Below are 22597 nucleotides of genomic sequence, written 5' to 3'. Positions count from 1 at the left end.
TACAGATGTTTAGGGAGGGGAATAATTCTTGGCTGGTAAGACTTTGTGAAGGTGATGTGTTAAGTGTCAGAGAGGAAGAAAAGAAGCATTCTATTATGGCACTAGAGACTGGAGGCCAGTCATGGGACATCAAGGAAAGAAGAGGAAAATGGGGAGCAGAGAGAGGGGAGGGAGGTAAGGAACTCAAAGGCAACATTTTAAACCTGAGTGACCTGAAGTCCATAATTCCCAACAGAAAATGCATTGTGTGTCAGCGATGACCCACAGATAATAGTGATGCTTATCAACTCCCCTCACTTGAACTTCATGGCAATGATGATGATGATGATAGCAGTAGGTGCTTATTAATGAGAGCTTTAATTTGCATTTGTGCTGGTTCTTAAGAAACCACCATAACTAGAGGGGAAGAGTATAGCAGCATTGAAAGGAATCCACAATGCTTCAGGATGGCAGCTGACTTTCAGTTCTACCAGGACTTCAGTCACTTGAACAACCGGAACTTCTTCAAATACTGGCTCACTTCTTCCTTGGGGTATGGCCTCAGGGCTATGCACGTGGCAATATTCTCCGGTTGCTCCAGCCACAGCGTGTGGTCAATGTTCTTCTGCTGCAGGGTCTCAGCCAGCTCCTTCAAGGTTGTCTCATCAGCAGCCTACAAGTTGCAGAACACACAACGCAGACTGAATGACCCATTTAGGAAGTGTCAGAAGGTCACAGGAGTGGGGAGGGGCTCTCTAACTGGAGCTGTGGCTCCACCAAAGAATTGTAGAGCAACAGTTGTGCCCATTGGTTTGCTATTTCCTTTTTTTAGGATCTTACAGAAGTGACTAGGAAGGGACAGAAGGAGGCTTGATACGCTGTTAATAAAATGCAATTCTCTTTCGTATTGAATTCTGCTATATAGTTTCTAGTTCCCTATGGCTGGTGCCTACTGCAGCTCACCTTCACCCTTAAGCTATCTGTGACTCTGCTGATCACTGGCAAGATTTCTAAAATTACATATACTTTCCTTCTCCCTCTCTCATCCCCTCAGGCCCAAGCCTAAGTTGATGCAGGACACATCTCTCAACTTTTTGATATAAGAGGGCTCAGTCCACTGTGGGCAGTACCATCCCAGTACCACGTTAGGCAAATTGACCTAAAGTGTATAAGTAAGATAGTTGAAGGTCAGGAGAGCCAGTGCTCCTCTGTGGTTTCTGCTTCAAGATTGCTGCCTTAAGTTCCTGCGTTGGCCTCTCCAGATGACGGATGTAACCTGTAAGGTGTAATAAGCCCTTTCCTTCCCAAGTTGATTTTTTTGGCCATGGTATTTTTCTCAGCAACAAAAAGCAAACTAGAATATTATATTATGCGTGCACACTGAGAATAACTTGTAAGATTTGTTTTTTTCTTCCCATCAAGTGAGTCCAGGGATAGAACTAGGGTTGTCAGACTTGGTGGCATATATATGCCTTTACCCAATGAGCCCTTTTAATCCTTTACCCACCAACCCTTTTAATCTACCCTATTACATGCTTTTTGGTCAGCAGAATAGGATCTAAGGCCAATAGGATCTTGACCTGGACACAAACACAACTTTTTTAAATTCCAGGAGATCTAGAAGAAGGCTTTCTGGTAAAGAATATCATATGGTCCTAACCCTTAAGAGTTAGTCCAGGAGCTGAGGCGAGGCTCCGTGTCCAGGGAATGCTGCTCTTCCAGAGGACCAGAGTTCAGTTCCTAGAACCCACGCTGCATTGTTCTCACGGCAGAAGATCCTACACCCTATTCTGTCCTCCGAAGACATCTGCACTCACGTGCCTATGTCCCACAGACACACATACACCTACACATAATTTAAGTAGATCTTTAAAAAAAAAAAAAAAAAAAAAAAGGTTAATCAAATGGGTGTAAATCCCCAAGATGGGAAAGGACCCCTCAGAAAGTTGAACACAGATGTAGGTTCCTCCACTCTCACCCCCTTGCCTCTGTTTTCCTGAATAAAGATTTCTCTAGAGAAGCAGATGCTATGTAAATGTCAGGAGACTTGAGACTCAGAGCTTCTGAAAAACACTCCTTTTCCCCACTCACTGAGCATTTCTCCTTTTAAATAAACAGCCTCTATTTCTTACTAACAATATTCATTAAGGCAGTGCTAATTTTAGGTCCAGCTTTTTTTTTTTTTTTTTTTTGGTTTTTGGAGACAGGGTTTCTCTGTATAGCCCTGGCTATCATGGAACTCACTTTGTAGCCCAGGCTGACCTCAAATTCAGAAATCCACCTGCCTCTGCCTCCCAAGTACTGGGATTAAAGGCGTGCGCCACCTCGCCCGGCTAGGCCCAGCTTTAAAAGGCAGATTGGAGTTACAGAGACAAAATTTGGAGCTGAGACGAAAAGATGGACCATCTAGAAACTGCCATATCCGGGGATCCATCCCATAATCAGCCTCCAAACGCTGACACCATTGCATACACTAGCAAGATTTTGCTAAAAGGACCCAGATATGGCTGTCTCTTGTGAGACGATACTGGGGCCTGGCAAACATAGAAGTGGATGCTCACAGTCAGCTATTGGATGCATCACAGGGCCCCCAATGGAGGAGCTAGAGAAAGAACCCAAGGAGCTAAAGGGATCTGCAATCCTATAGGTGGAACAACATTATGAACTAACCAGTNCCCCCCCCCCCCGCTCGTGTCTCTAGCTGTGTCTCTAGCTGCATATGAATCAGAAGATGGCCTAGTCGGCCATCAGCGGAAAGAGAGGCCCATTGGTCGTACACTTTCTATGCCTCAGTACAGGGGAACGCCAGGGCCAAGAAGTGGGAGTGGGTGAGTAGGGAAGTGGGTGGGGGAGCGTGTGGGGGACTTTTGGGATAGCATTGGAAATGTAAATGAAATAAATACCCAATTAAAAAAATATGTAAAAAAAAAAAAAAAAAAGGCAGATTGGTGCACAGGCATAAGGGCCACGCTTTCCCCAGCTTCGTTCCCAGGGATCTAAGGGACACTGGAACAACCAATTTCTGGTGAACGCTGTGATAGCAGAGTCTGCGTAGGTTCTTCACAGTGATGCTCTGCCAAAGGGAAGGTTCACTGCGTAGCGGAGACCATTCCCAAACTCTTAGTGATCCCTCCTACAATCATGCCACACGTACTTCCGGAAGCTAAGGGTGGGGCCCAAGAGCAGATCTACTTCCGGCCTCGGCACCTCACCCCCGTTTAGGGTCCCTCCGGATACTCCCCAAGCCTCACCTCGAGAACCACCTTGCGCATGCGCCCCAGCTCCCGGAGATAAGCTGCCGTGTGCGGATGGTCTCGATGAAGGTGCAAGGCTGCTGTGGCGGCGTGACAAGCCTGCGCTACCAGTGCGCCGGTGGGCCAGGAAAAGGGAGCCTGAGATAGATCCTTTCGTAATACTAAGTACTGTACAAGGATCTGTGGCTCCACCCCAGAGCATGCCATCTTCCTGATCATCAGACCGGCCGGACGTACCTTGCGGTGCATGCTGGGATTAGTGTGGAGTTGTGGGCGCCACCATGTTCCTGTACGGCGGAAGCACAAAGCACTCTGGGATCAGTGGGTTACGTTGTGACTTCAGTTGCGCTCGGCGGGAATTCTTAAACTGCATCCTGAGTGAGGGAGCTTTGGCGAGAAAGCAAGACCCAGTGGTAGACAGATTAGCATTACTGTACAGCTTCTTTGGGTGTTCGAGGAAGCCCGGCTGGACCATAGTGGCCACGGAGGTGAGGTAGGCGTGGACAGGGCTGACCAGTCCAAGGTAAGGGACGCCAGCGGGGACACTTTGCTTATCCCGGGACTGTCAGGCAACAGTGGCAATAGATTGGTGAGTGCGTGTCTTTTCCTATTTACAGTTAAGGGCGTTCGGGTCCATGTTAATCCTGCCTTGTACGTCTAGCATCGTAAGAAAAAACACTTGAGAACCCGAAGAGGAGATGGAGTCTGCAAATACTTTGTGTCCAGGCAGAGAGTGCAAAGGAGGTATTCAAAGGGTTTGGCTTTCTCTGTACCACAGTCTTTCCAGACTTTATTGCAAAGGAAGGGGCACTGTAGGGCAGTAACTTTGGCGATTAGATATGGATTTGATCCAGGGCTCTGCCTTAAGAAATTTTGTGGCTTGGACACATTATAGCTCTGCCTCATTTTCTTTCTCCTTTAAACAAAACTTAATGTGAAAGCATCATGTGGGTTGAAATTGTTACTAAAAACTAAAAGTTTGATGACTTAATTGTTAAAAATATGTTGCAATCAAGTATAATCCATACCCTAGAACTAAATTACTATGTAATCCCAAATTTGCCTGTAACTTGCCCTTCTGTGTATCACCACACCTTGCTAAAACAAGTGATGAGTGAAAGTTTGTGAATAATCATCAAACTTCGACAGGTCAATTATTCTCCAGTTCCCTTGTCATCTCTTCAATCCAAAAGATTGAAACATTTAGTTATGATTATGTTGGTTTTCTCTATCTGCTTGGCAATTACCACTGCTTATTGTGTGAACATGGAGAGGAACCGGATACAGCAGAGAGACGAAACTGCTGTGCTCAGGCTCCTGAGGAAATAAAAGAAGTCAGGAGTCAGTAACGGGAAGAAGAGCAAATGAAGGACCAAGGTGCTGCCTACTGTGGCTCTCTCTTGATCTTATGCATGTTTGTTTGTTTGTTTGTTTGTTTGTTTGTTTTTTAAAAGGAGCTATACACTAGTAATTTGATGTCTAGCTTCGGCTGGGTAGATGAATGAGCCAGGTCTGGGCTGTCCCAAGACAAATGAAGAATGGATTTTTGTGAATGTATAGTCTTGTGAACCCTGCAGAGTAAATACTGGATCTGCCTAAGGAAACTAGTTACATGAGGTGAAGCACTGGACTTCTCTAGGGAGGTTTCATCTGGGTTGTGGGAAAGCATGGAGAATCGGCCTTTCCCACCCTCGATTTGTGCTTCTGTGATAAGCAGGCTTAGATGAAATGCTGCTGCCCACAAAGCAAGCAATAGACAAATCAGGAGTCTCTCCTTCTCTTCAAATGAGCGTACTAATTAGGGGGTGTTTTACAGCAGTGGTCAGCAGAGAGGTTAATGGTCTCTGGGTTGGTTGTCTGGGCTGTGGCTTTATAAACTTATGGCAGACCAGTTGTGATGGTACATGTCTTTGCTCCCAGCACTCTGGGTGGAAGCAGGTGGATCTCTGTGAGTTCAAGGACAGCCTGATCTACAGAGTGGATTCTGGGCCAGTCGTGTAGGAAAGACCCTGTCTCGATAAACAGATAAATAAATAAATATGTCCTAGATATATGAGTTATCTATTGTGACAACTGTTTTTGGTTGTCAACTTGATGCAACCTGTGAAGAGGGAACCTCAATTGTTAAGGAATTTACTCATCAGATTGGTCTATGGGCAGTTTCTTTAGGGCGTTTTTTGGATTGCTTCTTAATGGAAGAGCACCTAACCCATTGCGGCAGGTGGTCCTGGGTGGTATATGAAAGCTAACTGAGCAGTAGCAGGAAGCTAATAAGCTTGTTGCTCTATGGTCTCTTGCTTCAGTTCCTGCCCTGAGTTCTTGCCACTCCTGGGCAGGTAGGTGGTCCTGGGATGTATAAAAAACAAACTGAGCAAGCCAGCAAGCATTGTTCCTCCCTCTGCTTTAGTTCCAGCTTCACACTTCTGCCCTGACTCCTCTCATGGCAGACTGTAACCTGTAAGATGAAATGGGCCCTTCCTCCCTGAGTTGCTGCTTTGGTCAGCGTTTAGCACAGCAAACTGTTCCTTCGTAGAGTATGCTTTGCCAGTTTGTCAGATTATGAAGGGTGTTTTGTTTGTCTGTTTTCACTTTCTTTAGGTGTTTTAGCTCACCTGGAAAGACTAGAGGCTCAAACGAACATATCGAATAGAAAGTCTGAAGAACCAACAGTTCAAAAAAAGGAAAGTTCTCTTAGAACCAGGATTCGAGAACTGCAGCAACAACGAGATAAGCTGAGGGCAGAAGTGAAGCAGTGGCGAGCCAGAGTGAGTAGAAAGGCAGCGTTGGCTCTACAGGGGTGTGAAGCGCAGCTGCGAGTGAGCGGGGAGCCTCAGGCTCGGTAACCCTGCATGGATGCTTGCCTTGAGATCATACTGAAATGATTTCAAGTCTTTGATTCATCAAATAATCAGACGTGTAAAGATGTAGCTAAGAGTATCAACTACTAGACAGGCAGTGCTGGCGCATGCCTTTGACCCCAGCACTGGAGAGACAGAGGCAGGTGGATCTCCAGCCTCATCTACAAAGTGAGTCCAGGAGAGCCAGGGCTATACAGAGAAACTCTGTCTCAAACAAAACAAAAACAAAACAACCTATCAACTACTAATTGTCAGGTGGTGATGAGGAGGCAGGCTAGTTCTTGGTGTTCTTTGTAACAGTCTCCTCGGCCTTCTCCCATAAACACCTGAGCCTGGTACCTCAACCTCAGCAGGTCTGAGCCGTTTGTAATTTTACCATCGGTGCCAATGTTCTGTTACCCAGTCTCAGAATTTCATGGCACACATTGGCCAGTCCTTCGTTCTGGTTTCCTCCACAGTTACTGAGGCTCAGTTAGCAGATCTCTCAGATATTCCTTCCTGTTGTCTTTGGGCCTAGTGTCTCCTTGCTGTGTACTAAGCGTTCCCAACAGCGGTGGGAAGTACTTGCCGGATGCTTTGGATACGAGGATAATTACAGTAATTTAATATTTCCATTTTTCCACAAACCCTTCAGGGCCGATTACATGTTACAAAATGTACCGTTCTTTCCCTGACCAAAGGCAGTCAGTAATCACTCACGTGATGCCATCATTTACCCATAGAGCCAGCCTTCCTGCCTTCTCCTTCCCTTCCCTCACACTCTTCCTCTTTTCTTTAATTTGTTTTTTTATTGAAGTCAAATATGTAATGTGAAAAAGCTAGTGAATGTCTTAAGGGAATACAACCAAATGAAAACCACAGGCTATTACCCGAACCCAGGGTTGTCGGTTTGCCTCCTGGAAATCATGCCCTTCAGTGTAGCCACTGATCCAGTTTCTGTTACCAAGAATGGTTTTTATCTGTTTTTGAGCATTGTTTTAAATCTTGTTACTTAGCCAGGCTTGAGGTCACTCTAACCCAAGCTGGCACAGACCTTGCAGTCAGTCTTCCTGCTGTTTTGGCCTCAGAGTGAGTGTCCCCACACCCTGAACTTGGTGCAGCTGTAGAGTGTCAGTCCTTCTGTCTGACTTGTTGTGCTGAGAGCTGCAGTCTGTACACACACACACACACACACACACACACCCGCCACCATCGGTGCTCAGCAGGTGTGGTTTACGGCCTGTCGTGGACAACGCCACGTGGGTTATCTGGGTTATCTCACTTTGGAGTCAGGATTCTGCTGTGAGAGTCTTCTTGCTATCGTATCGTGTGAAAACACAGCACTTTTCTATTAGGTACACGCCTTAATTCTAGGACATCTGAGTCTGGAGAATTTCAAGTATTTTTTTCCAAGACCTTTGAAGTGTATGTATGTATGTATGTATGTCATGAGTTAGGAATTTTTTCTTTACATATTTAGGGTTTGAATTCTTTCCTTTAGTCTATGGCTCGTATTCTTTCCTTTAGTCTATGGTTCGTCTTCCATCTCTGCAAATGGAAATCAGTTTTGAAACTTAGCACTGTGTTTCTGTTTCATAAATCTTGACCTGACACCATAATGGTGGTATTTGTGTAATTTTATGCTTTGCCTTTCAGAGATAGTCTTTATAGAATAGATTACTGTGTGTGCTGTCTCATTGTATGGCATGGGTTGTTTCCAGATTGTTTGGTTCCATTGGTCTGTTAAACAGCGCCCTTATTTTTTGAGGGCGAGAATTTCAGGCTGTGATGTGTGTGGCAGATACAGAGCTCTGCTCTGTTTGTCTTAAAGATGTGTGAATTGGGCACAGTGTGAGCTGCTTAAACCTAATTAAAATAAATCAGTAATAAAACATCCTGTTGATCGTGGTGGCACAGGCCTTATAATGCCAGCATTTAGGGGAGGTTAAGGAAGAAAGATCCAGAGTCCAGGTCCAGCCTGGGCTATAATGATACAGCAATAGTTTTAGTAACCTCTCAAGTGTTTTGTTTTGTCTTTTAGATGTTGTTTCTAGTTGAGTGTTTTGTTGTACAGCTATGCATTTGAAGACTGGATAGGGTGCACGTCTTGTTGTTGTTGTTGTTGTTGGGCTGATGTATATTTGGGGGTCACCTTCCCACCTCACCAGGATAAACAGGAAGAAGAAGTGAAGGAAAAGCCAAGTTTCATAATCTTGAATGCAGAGAGAAAAGGAGGAAGAGGAGGGGAGGGGAAGAAAATACAAACCCTATAATACATGCAGCAGGGTGGGATGGTATAGAGATGGGACAGACATGAAGCTGAGGTGTGGGATGGGCTTCTGGGGTTGTGGATCAGCAGAATCGCCCTAAATTCTTTTCTCTCTTTGATGCTGTTTCCATAGTTTAAACCTGAGAAGCCCTCTCAGAAGATGGGATAGGAGAAGAGGGTCAGGTCCTAAGTTGACCCCCCAGCTGTAGCTGTTGTAGGCAGACTTGTTGGTGGTCTGGGGCTTCTGCAGGATGGAGCTGGTCTGGCTACGTTGCCCACTGCCCATCTGGCCATTCTGCTACAGGTGATGGTGAAGGATCTGAGAGTGTGGTTGCTGATGTGGGGTCAGAATATGCATAAAGGGGGCAGGTGGGTAGGTAGCAGCTGTGGCTGGATTGATGGGCCCTCCACTTCCTAGGACTGAAGGCAAGTTGAAGGAGGCAGCAGGAGTACCGGAATGAAACTCTTGTTTCTCAAAGACTGGGTTTTGGAGTACACAGAACCCGAGATATCTGGCATGCTCATGTTATTAGAGGTGACTGATAGACCAGTGTTGTGTCCATGAGACCCATATCCACTTGGCTGTTGGAAAGGGGTAGCCAAGGCATTCACACTGACATTCACACCATGCTCTTGGAAGAGGTAGGAGCCACAGGGAACACAGCAGGCCCATACTGGAAGGTGCTGGGGAGGCCCGGGACCCCTGTGTAGTATGGCAGGCTGGCGTACCTATAGCCAAGAGGCAGCGCCGGGTTCAGGAATGTCTGCTGTGTGGTGTGATGAGTCTGCGTCTGGTTCTGTTGGGGTTGGACCAAGGTTGTGGCTGGAGTGGGGAGGAAGCATCCCCACAGCCAAATTTGGTGAGGTCGCCAGAGTAAGGGTGGCTAGCCAGGCTACCATCCCTTCCAGTAAGTGGAGTGGTGGGTGTGAGAAACGGACTACTGTAGTAATCCAATGGGAATCCTGTCTGGAGCATCTGTAAATCAACATAACCACACACTTGTGGCGGGTAGGCATGCAACAGCCCCGGCCGGCCGGAGCCATGATATATGGATTAGGCAACAATGACGGGACTCCAGGGGGAAGGTCGGGAGGAGCTTTTCCTGAAGTTGTAGCAACTGAGCTTCAAGTTGAGGCTGTGACAGTAGAGTTGCTGCCCAGGCTAAGGCCCAGACAGCTGCCACCATTCAGACTGGAGGAGACACTGACCAGTGGGGGAGGTGCAAAGACAGTGCCTGCAGACAGTACCACTGCAAAGACAGTGGTAGAGAAAGTGCTGGAGGAAAAACGTAGATTTACCTCCCTCTCCACACTTGTATGCAAGAGTGGATGTCAAAGCATGCCCAGAAGATGCTGATGATGAAAGGGCATTCTGCTGTGTAGATGATACACTGCTATGTTGTGTGGTAGTGTTATTTGGAGTCTCCTTAAGCAGCTCAAGTCACTTAAGGAGCATGATTGCTGATTGGCTGTTGTCAGTGAGGAAGCTGCAGGTACTGTTTCACTGAGAGAGGGGAAACTGGAAGTGGAAGGTGATTCAGATTTCACTGCAGAGCTTGTAGCCCCTTCAACAGCTTGCAAGGTCTAACTGCATGACCTGCACAGAGCTGAAACCATTCTTAGCCTGAGTCAGGTCCTTTTGGGGTGATGAAGAGATGGAGCTGGGATACTGCCATGTCTGTGTGGATCTCTGTTCATATTCAGGGCCCTGAGCGTTATTTTGGGAGGTGTAAGTTGTCAACTGAATCGGGCCACTCTGATAACCAGACTCCTGACTCCGAATAGATGAAACTGTAGATAAAGACTCACTGGCTGTGCTGGTATACAGGCTACTAGGAGCCTGGCTTGAGGAGACGCTCGTGGTGGGGGTGGACTCATAATCAGAAAGGACAGGCTCTGACCCAAACTGCAGATTTAGCCCTGAGCTATCTGCTGAGCCAGGCATCTCCACAGCCAGAGCAGGAATCTTGGATGTCAGGAAGGTTTTCTTCTTTTGCTGTTTCAGTTTCTGCTGAGCCGGCTGAGGGCTCAAGGACTGGTTGTCTGAAGACCCCAGAGACATCTGTGGAGCTGAGGTGGATTTGCTTGGCAGAAGAGAAGAGGGGGGAGGTGGTGCAGCTGTGGAGGGAGCCACTGAGGGTAGCTTCTCCTGAAGGGATACCGCCATCATGGTTGAAGATGTGGTGAATGCCTGGCACTTTGTAAAAGGACTGTGCACTGTCGAATCATCTGCACTCTTCAAGTCATACTGCACCAGTGATGGAGATTGTGTTGTTGAACCCATATCCCAAGAGGAGGTGGTAGATTGAGAATGTTGAGCTGCCAGTTGAGCAAGGGCCTGCACAGTCTTGAATTGCTCCAAGAACTGGGAGCCTGTTGTACGGCCACTTTTAGCTTCCACAACATCACCAAATCCTTTCCCCTCCATGCTCACCATGCTATGGCGAGAAAATGTACTCCCTGAAGCAGGCTGTGATACGGCATTCTGCTTCGAATTACTAAACACCAGAGGCTGAGCCAGGGAAGGAGCCTAAGATGGATCCAGATTAGATGAATCATTTTCCATTGAAGATGGTGTCTTCCCCAACAGAAGAGCAAGGTCAGTTCCCTGACCAGCCGTGATTGTCACATTCTCCGCAGGCAGAGGCACTGAAGACACATTAGAGGCGGTAAAGATCTTGGTCTCAGAAAGATCCTCATTCCAGTCTTCAGTTCCCCAGTCTTCTGTTGCCGTCCTCCATGCACCAGGAGCAATCTCACATTTTCGGGGATAATTTGACCCCTCAACCCCAATGAAATCAAGTCTGGTTCAGAGGGGCCAGTGTTGTTCCATGTATGGCCACTGCTTTGCCATAGTTATCAGTGTTGGCTGGCTCTGCATAGTCAGCTGGGCTACAGGTTCCCATTTCTTGAGCAAAAAACCTTCCTCCTCGCCTACCAGACCTACCATGGCCTCTTCTGCCTCTGTCTGTGCCTCTTCCAGAAGGCCCTCCACTTTTAGTGCCACCCAATCCATTTTCCTGGCCCTGAAACTCTCATTCATGGCTGGCACCTACCCCACACCCCCATCTTGGTGGCCCACCACGTCACCGACTATAGTCTCTGACCTGGTCTCAGTTTTCTTTTCCTTCTTCATTAGATTCCATTTGTCCACCATCCTTCTGTCCTGAGACTCCTTTCTTCTTCCCAAACATCTCCCAGGAATGCATGTCTGGATTTCCTTCCAGGAGAACATTGATAGCTCAGTTGACATCTCCATTGCAAAGCAATCACACATGCGTCCTAGTTTTTGCCTGTGATATCAATCGTTTCACCTTCTCCTCAAAGTCAGCATCATTATGATCCGAAATCACCTGTGCAAGTCGAATTTGCTCTGTAGTGGTCTGTGGCCGCTGCTTGGGCTGTGTCTGGTTTTGGTTCTGAGGTAGTTCCCAGTTCCCCCGGCTCGGTTAGTGCCCACCGACGTCATTTACAGTATATACAAATAACAGCATTTACAGGGAAGAATACCCAGTCTCCTACACACTGACACCCCAGGCAGGGTGCACAGCTTTAATCCCAGCACTCTTAAAGCCGAGGAAAGCGTATCTCTGAGCTTGAGGACGGGCTGATCTACATACTGAGTTCCAGGACAGCCAGAGCAACATACTAGAGAGACCCTGTCTCAAAAGAAAAAAGAAAGAAACAGACACACAAACAAACTTCCCATTTTATATTTGGAGTCGAGAGATCAGTTAGGACATCATTTTTGTTCATACTTTAAGGATGTATCTCTTATCTCTAGGCCCATATTATCATATTTTCATGATTAGACATTAGTCTTATTAGGTGATATTCTTGTTTGAATTTGCTTGCTTGCTTTTCCATAATTTGATGTTCTCTGTCTTTGGTGTTTGATAGATTTATGTCATAATGAGGTTAGGTGTAGTGTTCTGTATTTGGCTTGGTGATGGCTTAAATTAGTACCTGAAGTTTTTCTTTTATTAAAAATGTGATCATTATCATTTCAAGTAATGTATCAGTGGCATTCTTTATTCTATTTCTGGGATTCCCATGAATATTGGGTGTTTTTAGTTTGTATGTTTGTGTTTTCCTGTAACATATCTATACTGATTTTCTAATCTTATTTTTTTGCATTGATGCTTGTTTTGATGAATATAAAAACATACCTGTTTCATTTAACTACCTTTTAATTTCTTTTTTTTTTTTTTTAATTTAATCTTCTCTCATCTATTACATCCCCACTGCAGTTTCCCCTCCGTTCTCTCCTCCCAGTTCCCTCTCCCCGCCTTCCCTCCTCCCTAGATCAATTCCTCCATTTCCCTTCAGAAAAGGGCAGGCCTCCGAGGGATATCAACCAAACACAGCATATCAAGTTGCAATAAGACTAGGCACAAACCTCATATTAAACTGGATGAGGCAACTCAGTAGGAAAAAAATGGGTCCCAAGAGCAGGCAATAGAGTTATAAACAACTCCCACTTCCACTGTTAGGAGTTCCACAAAAACATGAAGCTACAGAGCTATAACAAGTATGCAGAAGGCCTAGGTCAGACCCACACAGGCTCCATGGTATATGCTTCAGTCTCTGTGAGCCCTGGTTAGTTGACTCTGTGGGCAATGTTTTTGTGGTACCCTTGACCCTTCTAGCTCCTACAATCCTTTGCTCCTCCTCTTCCATAGGATACTCGGTCCACCTAATATTTGGCTGTGGGTCTCTGTATCTCCTCCTATGAGTTGCTGGATGAAGGTTCTCTGATGACGATGCTAGCCTCCAATCTACGAGTATAGCAGAATATCATTAGAAATCATTTTGTTGAGGTTGTTTGTTTGCCATTTGTGTTTGGTTCTATCCTAGGTCTCTGGGCTATCCAGACTTTGGTTCCTGGACCTCTAGGTAGTGTCAAGTGTGGCTCCCTCTTATGGCATGAGCCAAGCTATACCAGTCATTGGTTGGCTAGTCCCACAGTTTCTGTGCCACCTTTACCCCAGCACATCTTGTAGGCAGGATAACTTGTAGGTAGAAGGTTTTGTAGCTGAGTTGGCACCCTAGTGTCTCCACTGGAAGTCTTACCTGGTTACAGAAGACGTTTGGTTCGGGTTCTGTATCCCCCATTGTTAGGATTCTTTGTTAAGGTCACCCTCATAGATCCCTGGAAGTTTCCATTGCACTAGGTTTCTACCTTGAACCCAAAATGTGCTCCCCTCCCCAATCAAAGTTGTCTCTCCCAGTACTCTCTCCCTTCGTCCCCCCAAGATATTTTATATTATTTGTGGCTATTGTGAAGGGTATTTCTCTGACTTCTTTCTCAGCCCATTTGTTGTTTGTATATAGGAGGGCTACTGATTTTTTTGAGTTAATCGTGTATCCAGCCAACTGGTAGGATTTGGGGGGTTACTTACATATACTATCACATCATGTGCAAATTTCCGTACTTTGACTTCTTCCTTTCCAATTTGTACCCCTTGGTCTCCTTTAGTTGTCTTCCTGCTCTAGCTAGAACTTCAAGTACTATATTGAATAGATGATGTAGATAGAGAGTGGACAACCTCGTCTTGTTCCTGATTTTAGTGAAACGGCTTTTAGTTTCTCTCCACTTCATTTGATGTTAACTATAGGCTTGCTGTGTATTGCCTTTACTGTGGTTAGGTATGTGCCTTGTATCCCTGTTCTCTCCGAGACTTATCATGAAAGGGTGTTGGATGTCAAAAGCTTTCTCAGCATCGAATGAGATGCCTGTGGGTTTTTTCCTTTCAGTTTATTTACATGGTGGATTACAGTGACAGGTTTTTGTATGTTGAACCATCCCTACATCTTTGGGATGAAGCTGCTTGATCATGGTAGACAATCTTTTTGATGTGTTCTTGGATTCAGTTTACAAGTATTTTATTGAGTATTTTTGCATCAGTGTTCATGAGGGAAAATGGTCTGTAATTTCCTTTGAGTCTGTGGGTGGTTTGGGTTTCAGAATAACTAACAGGCCTCATAAAATGGATGTGACAGTGTTCCTTCTGTTTCTAGTTTGTCGAATAATTTGAGAATTATTGGTATTATGTCTTCTTAGAAAGTCTGGTAGAAACCATCAGACCTTGGGTTTTTGGTTGGTTGGTTATTTATTTATTTATTTATTTATTTATTTTTGGTTAGGAGACTTTTAATGACTGCTTCTATTTCCTTAGGGGCTATAGTTCTATTTATATTGTTTACTGATCTTGATTTAACTTTGGTAAGTGGTATCTATCAAGAAAATTGTTCATTTCTTTTAGGTTTTCCGACTTGTAGAGTAGAGTGGTAGCTATGACCTCTGGTCCACCAGGGAGTCTCCATCAGAGGTGGAGGCTAGACTGCCTGGCCGTTAGCCTGGTCTTGGTCCAGCAGAGGTTCTCTGTTCTGACTGGCATATCCTGTGCCTGTCCGCTGATAGGGCTCACCCTGAGCAGCAGTTACCTGCCCATGGCACAGGGACTCGGCAGTGGGAAGGCAGGAAGGGATGACTTGGCTCTTTGGCATCTGAACGGAGGATGTAGAAGAGTTCTGAGGTAGGCCTCTGACGTGTTCTGATGGGCATGGTCTGTGCCTGAGTCTAGATGTCTACCTCGCCTTTTCTTTTTTCTTTTGTTTGTTTGTTTGTTTGTCTCAAGGCAGGGTTTCTCTGTGTAGCCCTGGCTGTCTTGGAACTCACTCAGAAGACCACGCTGGCCTCAAACTCAGAGATCTACCTGCCTCTGCCTCAGCAGTGCTGGGATTAAAGGCAAGTTCTACCCACTTGGCTAATCACTTTTTCTTAATTTTTTTTAGGTTTTTGCTAGCTTCTAATTATTGTACATAAAGAATTTCCTTACATTTCACACATGTATGTAATGTTACTCCATCCCTTTCCCAACTTGTCCCCCTTCTCCTTCCACGTTTTTTTTTGTTTTGTTTTGTTTTGTTTTTTAAGGTAGTGACCCAGTGATTCTCATCGGGTTGCTTAGAAGGGTGTGGGTAAGGGTTTGCTTACAGGAGGAGTCTGAGCACCTTACCAGGGGCTACATTCTCTCAGTCATTGTGAATAATCCTTAGGAGGGCTAGGAACCCATGAGCCCTTTTCCTTCCATTATATGATAGTTGTTCTTTTCTTTTTTGAGACATAGCTCTAACTATCCTGGAACGCACTATGTAGACCAGACTTGACCTCAAACTCACAGAAAGGCACCAGCTTCTGTCACCTGAGTGCTGGAATTAAAGGTCTGCCCCACCATGGATGGCTTGTTTCTTTTTGGTATGTGTATTAGTTAGTTTCTGTTATGACACACCATGACCAAAACAGGCTTGGGGGGAGGGGAGGTTGATTTCTGACAGCTTTGCGTTTATGATGAGGGAAATCAAGGCAGGCACTGAAGCACGTGGAGGACCTGCTGACTGGCTGGCTCACCATACCTGCGTAGTCTGCTCTGTTATACAACCCAGGGTAACTTGCTCTCAGGAGTTGTGGGCTAGGCACTGCCCACAGTGGCTAAGCCCTCTCATGTCAGTCATTAATCAAGCAATGTCCCCACAGACTTGCCTCCAGTCAGTCTGATGGGGGCATTCTCTCAATTAAGGTTCCCTGTAGCAGGATTTTCCCTGCCCAATTACTTTAAATATTAATACAACAAGAAGCCTGTGATTGGATGGGGAAAAGGGAGGCAGAGCTAAGAGTTGCAGAGACAGCAAGAGAAGGGAGGAGGAAGATGGAGGATGACCAGGACAATTTAGATTCCTTGTGGTTTTAAATAGCCATAGATAGCTATAATATCATATAGTGATAGGATAATTGGGATAATTTGTCTAATCTAGGTGGGCAGCTTGTATCATTATCAATTGACTTTGAGATTATTATATAGGGAATCTCGTGAATTGAGAATTTATTGATATATAAATCTGACTGCTTAATTATAAACTTCTAGAGTTTTAATTTTACCAGGTTACTGGGAAAAGTGACAGCTAACCACAGGGTGGGTGGTCATTGCATGGGGCTGGCGTGGCAACGACCCACCAGGGGAACTTAGCAAGTCAGGTGGAGACGTCTCCGGAGCTCCAGGCCAGAGAGTCAGCTGAGATGAGAACACCCAGCTGGAACCTGCTGTCCTTTTTATTATTTCCCGCAACAGTTCCCCTTTCAGGTGACTCTAGACCAGTGGTTCTCAACCTTCCTAATGCTGCCACCCTTTAACACAGTTCTGCATGTTCTGGTGACCCCCCAACCACACCCATAAAATGGTTTTTGTTGCTGCTTCATAGCTGTAATTTTGCTGTTATTACAAATCGTAATGTAAATATCTGTATTTCTGATGGACCCTGTGAAAGGGTCGCTCAACTCCAAAGTGGTCTGGGCCCGCAGGCTGAGGACCACTGCTCTGGCTTATGTCAGTTGGCAGCAAGTTAATCAGGCCCCCATGCTTGCTGTTGAGTGTGAGAGCATGGGCAGCAGCTTCTGAGCCACTCTGTCCTCCTCCAGAGACCTCAGTGTTGTTTCTTCAGGCAGGCAGTTAGCACATGGCTGCTTGAGAGGTCTAGAGTGCGGCCCTTCTACAGTCACAAGTTTGGAAGTGTTGACAGGTCTACCCACTGCGTTTATAACCATCAGTGGTTTCTTTTATGTCATTTCTTAGACATAGCCACACACGTGCAGTTCTGGACTTGGCAAGTGTTAGGTTGTATGCAGACGTGGGCTCCTTTTCTTGTGAGATCTTGGCCGTTGTGGTAGCAGGGGTCTTCAGCTGTTACCTCCTTGAAAGTAGGCCTTGGAGTGCAGCAGGTCAGAGAGAGCTCTGAAGGAGAGAAGAAAGAACTTCAGGAAAGCCAGGTTCTTCAAAGCTTGTCTTCCTTTTTCTTCTCAGTCTTGTTTGGATTTTCTCTAATACCTTCACATCATTTTCTGTTTGCTTATTTCATTTGGGTAATTCAGCTAGCTCACACTTATCCTCTGAGGAAAAGGTAGCCTGGTAGTGACTGCTGGGCTGTAGTTGCAAGTTCGAGTCTGGGGAGTCCCAGCTCACAAAGCCCTACAGTCTAGCTGAGAACAGCTTCTCTGGCTTTAGCTCTCCACATCCTGTGCTGCCTGGACTTGCTTCTCACCTTTTCTTGTTCTCTACAGTCTTCTCTGGTGCCATCAAACCTGGTTTATTAGCTAGCAGTTTCTGCCCCTAATTCCTCACAGCATGGCCTACATCCTCTCTGTGCATCCATCCTGTGAGGCTGTGGTCACAGAAAGACCAATTTCTGATGCCATACAGAATAAACTGTTTACTGTTACTCAGTCAGACAGTGGCGGAGACTTTGTGGTACTCATGATGTAACCAGTCAGATTTGCTACATGTCTTGTAGGTTAAACAATCGCCTGCCAAAGAAAACCCAAGCAAAACCGTGATTAGTGAACAGGAAGTTCTGGAAAGGGCGTGGAGAGATGTGAAAGCCATTCTGGAGGCATATCGCTTTACAGGTAGGACTTTGGTCTGGTCTGATTGATCTGAGTGAGTTGGCTAGCTGTATTATCAGTGCTAGACTTGCTTTCTTAGAACTTACGTGCACACACGACCACACATACACAAGCTGACATGCTGGTTTGTTGGCGGCTGGCTGGAACCATTTCTCTTCACAGTCGTTTGCTAGACCCTCTGCTAGAACTTTCTTTACTGCTTGCCTAAGTTATAGTCGTGGTTAGAGTTTGAACTTCAAATCTCTGTTTTACCGTAAATAGTAATTTGTTCATCAATGCCATAGAGAACTGTGGGGAAAACTGGGAACTCACGTGAACTGTAACTCGGAATAAAAAGAAGCGGCCTTTGTTCACACTGTGTCTGTTCACACTGTGTCTGTTCACACTGTGTCTGTCTGCTCAGATGGCAACCCGCGACCTTTGTCTGACATTTGAGAGGTGTTGCTCACTGTTTGCTCAGGGCTCAGCGGGAAGTTGACCAGTCGTGGAGTCTGCATGTGCATCAGCACAGCCTTTGAGGGGAACCTACTAGATTCCTACTTTGTGGACCTCATCATAAAGAAACCACTCCGGATTCATCACCATTCCATCCCAGTGTTCATCCCTCTGGAAAAGATAGCCGCAGCACACCTCCAGACTGATGTTCAGCGCTTCCTGTTTACTCTCTGGGAATACCTAAATGCCTACGCGGGAAGGAAATACCAGGCAGACCAACTTGAGGTATTTGTGTAGGGATTTCTGTGTCTAATTTTATTGCCCATGACAGACTTCAGAGGAAGACAAAGGACCATGCTTTCTTAAAGAAGAAAGCTCATTTATTCTTGATAGAGTTCTCTAATCCTAGCTGTATATGTGGCCCAGGGTGGTCTGGCACTTGAGCCAATATACCTGCCCCTGCCTCCTAAATGCTGGGGTTACAAGTGGGTGCCAACATAGCTGGTTTCATCTTTACTATATTGACTATTGGCAAGGTTGGAGATTGAAGGCCCTGTGCGTGCTGGCAGAGCACTCTGCCACTAAGCTACAGCCCCAAGCCTGAGGCACAAGTCTGTTCATTCCCTTTTCTTTACTCTGGTTGGTTGGTTGGTTGGTTGGTTGGTTGGTTGGTTGGTTGGTTGGCTAGCCGGTTTGAAATAGGTGTTCACTCTGTAGCGCATGCTGGCCTGGACCTTACTGTGACGTCCCAGCCACTCTCAGAGCAGTCTTCCTGCCTTGGCACCAGGGGTAGTTATAGGCATGTGTCACCACCTCTGCCTTGTCCCCTCGCTTTCTAGTACTTGTTTCTTACCTACGAGTGACTTCCCACCCTTTTGCAACTCTGAGTGATGCTGTAGAATGGGCCCTGGTTACAGGACCCCAGTCCTAATGGCGACCCTCACACTTTTATCACAATATGGGCAGTTTCCACGATGTTAATTCAGCAGGGATTTTGAACTCTGATGTTATATGCGCAATGCTGTGCTGAACGTAGTGCAGGTGCCCATTACCACAGAGGACTGGGTAGGTCTCCTGAATTCTGGCCTGTCTTCTGAGGGTGGAAACCCAAAAGTAAATACAAAGGAATTAATGACCTGAGCTGAGCAGTTCCACCTCTATCCAGGTATCAGTTAAACAAAATGTCTTTCCACACAAGATAATCTTGGTGAAACTTGGCAGAAATAGTATGTCCCTCGACCTGCTCCCTGATCGTCCACTGGCAAGTGCTTCCTGCCAGACTCTCGATGACCTTTGTTTCATTGAGACAAAGTGTTGTGTGTGGTCAGGCTGGAGAGGCCCCCCGTACCACACAGTACCTCTGGAGCAGTAATCACCCTCTCCATCCTTCCCCGGTAGAGTGATTTCTGTGCTGTCCTCACGGGACCTTTGCAGAGAAACGCCCTGTGCAACTTGCTGTCGTTCACCTATAAAGTGGAACAGAGATGCCAGACCTTCTCCTTCAGTGCCAGGTTGCTGTATGAGGACCCCACAGCAGCTCTTCCCACGGATGTCACTGTGACAAGGCCAGGTATGAGGAACAATGCCTCACTGAAGAAATGGCATGTTCTAGTTCAAGCAAATGGAGATAACACCAAGTAGCCCACTTAGAGCCCTTCTGCTCACACACTAGAAAGTCACCAATTTCTATAGTCTCCACAGTTTTTCCTCTTTGTAAATGCTAAGTATCCTATCCCTTTCCTTTCCCAGATTGGCCAGAATGCTTTCATCTTACAGTTAATTTTCACAGCCATGTGCTCCCCAACCCCAAGATAGAAAACTAAGGCAGAGCCCTAGGACTGTCTGTGATGAAGTTAGCATCTTAGCCCTCTAGGGTATTTTCTGTAGGTGGCAGTTTGTCAGGGCTGGCCAGGAGACTTTGGTTTCCTCTTGCCTAGAGGTACCATAATAATCTGACATGGGCAGTAATGGGGGAGTGGGGAGGCAGTATTCTGACAATGCCACAAGTTGCATGCCCACAGGTTTTAAATTGTTCTAGTCTTTGTATTTTTCTAACTTCCTCTTCTCAGAATTGTTCTGGCGAGGCATCCTCTCTAGAGCTACAGTGGGTCCAGGAGAGTGGCAGTCTGGGTTCTGACACCCCTGGTCGGATTAATGGGCTTGACAGAATCTCTTTCTTTAGGTGTGGAGGCATCATCCCCTACTTGGGAAGAGCACAGAGCATCCCATCAGATGCTCTTCCGTACCAAGCCCCTGCACCAGGTGTTTGCTTCATTTTCCAAAGAAACCGAAAAGCTGCGTTTGAACCTGGTCTCCTGAAAAACTGTTTCTCTATTTGGGGGACAGCAGAAATGAACACACTTGTGCTGCCTCCAGTCCAGGACCAGTCAGCAAAAGCTGTTGGGAGAGTGCTTGCCTGGATGCTACCATGAGAACAGATACCCGTGTCATGGGAATGACAGGGAGCTTGCGTGTAGACATAGATAAGTCCGCATGTGTAGGCACTGGGCAGTTGGGACAGTTCTCCAAAGTGACTGCTTGTTCACTGTTCACTCAGCCCAGTGCTCCAGAATGTCTCTTCCTCCTATAAGCACCAGTGCTGACTTGATTGTATGCATATATTCTTGCTGGAATCAGCTAGAATGGGGGTAACTGAAGACCTTTTGTAAGCATCTCTAGCTTTCCTGGAAGCTATAAATCCATGATAGGGCTTGTGGTTAAGAAGGGAAGTGTTTTTTAGTCTTGGGTTTGGAGCAGCATGTGCTGGGCCACTATTTGGTGAGAGAATATTTTTATACTTGGGGGTTCTATGTATTTAATGTTTCCTAAAACAGTTGGGCAGAGAACAGCATGCATAAAATCCTTTTAAGGAAACACTGTTGGAAATCTGCACATAGATCAGGGGACGCTCCTCTGTCATGGCTCCCTCCTGCAAGTTCCAGGCATGGCTGTCCTCTTCCCATTTCCTAGAGACTGTTAATGTACCTTTTCTCGTTCACCACGGCTCTTTGCTGTGCAGTGTGTGTTGTTCCTCGGCTTAGGGCTTCTTGACATCTTTAGGCCTGCCTGCTGGACACGCCCTCCCATTACAACTCCTGCCCTCTCTCTCTGCTAGTCCCAAATAGGATCTTTACTCCGCAGGCCCAGCATTTGGGCTTCACTCTGACTTAGCTGCTTCCTAGAAATCTCCATGTGTGGGAGCTCCAGCAAACTCCAGGAAGAATGCATGGAACGTAAGCCATGGTCCCCTAACAGGTTTGGAATAAAAGGTTCATGGTCTGTGTCACAGTAACAGAATTGCCACGACAGTCTCATCAAGTTGAGTAAAGCTTTTAATAAAACAGTCCTGTTCGTTATCAACACCTGCAGATTCTTTGTTAAAGCAGTAGCAAAGGCGACTGTAGCAAGAGCTCAGAAGACAAGGCAATATTGGAAAGTTGGTTTTTGAACAGGTTAAAAATATAAATGTAGAAGATCTGTTTATATATTTTTCTTTCAGAAATAACCCCCTTCCCAACCAGGCGAAAGGAAATATTGCACTCTCTGCTTACGTGACTAAGGTGACACAGGGTCCAGAAGAACCTTTCAAGATTATCAGGAACATTGGGGCAAGGGCCATTGACCTAACCAGACAGGAAGGAGCAGCCAGGCGCAGAGCCTTCTCAGCCCTGAGCCCAACCGGTGGTCCCCGCCCCCAGCGCAGGCAGCTTCGTTCCGCCTCTGCTGGCATCCTGCTCACAGTGGCCATGGCCTCTCTAGGGGTGAAGGGCTGAGCTGGAACAAAGGCTCTGGAAAGGCTGCTCCCGTTCTATGCCTAAGACTCGTGCTTTGGGGAAGCTACAGGCACACTGAGGAGTAGGAATAGCCACCCTCAGAGCTCACATCCACACAGGAAGGCTGGAGGAAATCTGAAACCTAAAGTCTATGGGAATGTGCACTTCAATAATTGGGACACCAGGACTTGGTCATTTGCCCTTTCCCAAAGCTTTTCACTGCTTCCAAAAAATCTCCCTTCCAATGTGGACCACTGTGGAGCCAGAGGTCGCTCAGGGGTTGTCCACCACTTGGTGGGGCAGGGTAACAGAGGAGCCATTGGGGAAGGCAGCTGGCCTGTCCCGCCCCTTCAAGAAAAAGGTCAGAAGCTCCCCTTTGCCTTTCACAAAGATGGGACCTCGCCTCACAAAGCGGAAGCCATACTCTCGAAGGATGACCTGCGTCTCTTCCACCACCTGCACATGGAGAACAGAGACAAAGTTAGAGAAGAGGGAGCCCAAGATGGTGGGGTAGAAGGGCTTTTGGACAGCTCAGTAGCTACAGCCCCACATGAGGGAGACCCACAGGCAGTCACTTAAGCAGCAGACTA

General features: G+C 46.3%; 3 protein-coding genes and 1 pseudogene across 14 annotated transcripts in view; 1 reads left to right on the top strand and 3 right to left on the bottom strand.

The window, feature by feature from the left end:
- Positions 1-338: 338 nt before the first annotated feature.
- Ptrhd1 (peptidyl-tRNA hydrolase domain containing 1) lies at positions 339-3517 on the bottom strand. The gene is made up of 2 exons (XM_021178613.2): positions 3231-3517; positions 339-652 (listed from the first exon to the last, which is right to left on the bottom strand). The coding sequence occupies exons 1-2, from the start codon at positions 3480-3482 to the stop codon at positions 482-484; spliced, it is 423 nt and encodes a 140-aa protein (XP_021034272.1). The 5' UTR covers positions 3483-3517; the 3' UTR covers positions 339-481.
- Cenpo (centromere protein O) lies at positions 3458-21594 on the top strand. 7 transcript variants are annotated; one of them, XM_029484631.1, is made up of 8 exons: positions 3458-3756; positions 3851-3977; positions 4508-4610; positions 5832-5998; positions 17688-17802; positions 18260-18519; positions 19633-19804; positions 20417-21594. In XM_029484631.1, exons 3-8 carry the CDS (start codon positions 4598-4600, stop codon positions 20551-20553), a joined length of 864 nt encoding a protein of 287 aa, XP_029340491.1. In that variant the 5' UTR covers positions 3458-3756; positions 3851-3977; positions 4508-4597; the 3' UTR covers positions 20554-21594. The 7 variants fall into 7 exon arrangements, with proteins under 7 accessions (XP_029340491.1, XP_021034270.1, XP_029340493.1 ...); XM_021178611.2 differs by lacking the exon at positions 4508-4610 and having other exon boundaries at positions 3458-3726; XM_029484633.1 differs by lacking the exon at positions 4508-4610 and having other exon boundaries at positions 19669-19804.
- LOC110307253 lies at positions 8437-11808 on the bottom strand (annotated as a pseudogene). Its single transcript, XR_002379372.1, has one exon. The product of XR_002379372.1 is annotated as a ubiquitin-associated protein 2-like pseudogene (transcript).
- Positions 21549-22597, bottom strand: part of Adcy3 (adenylate cyclase 3) — a 78869-nt gene continuing 77820 nt past the window's right edge. For 4 of the 5 annotated variants that reach the window (XM_029484630.1, XM_029484629.1, XM_029484628.1 and 1 more), the window contains exon 22: positions 21550-22463. In XM_029484630.1, coding sequence (XP_029340490.1) covers positions 22281-22463 — 183 coding nt within the window. In that variant the 3' untranslated portion in view covers positions 21550-22280. Of the gene's footprint in view, positions 22464-22597 lie in introns of all 5 variants that reach the window. The other variant, XM_021178608.2, reaches the window with a different exon arrangement.

Source organism: Mus caroli, chromosome 12 (genome assembly GCF_900094665.2).
Source record: "Mus caroli chromosome 12, CAROLI_EIJ_v1.1, whole genome shotgun sequence".
In the NCBI taxonomy this organism is placed as follows: domain Eukaryota; kingdom Metazoa; phylum Chordata; class Mammalia; order Rodentia; family Muridae; genus Mus; species Mus caroli.
The sequence above is the reverse complement of the archived record's forward strand: the minus strand, read 5'-3'. Positions and strand labels throughout refer to the sequence as shown.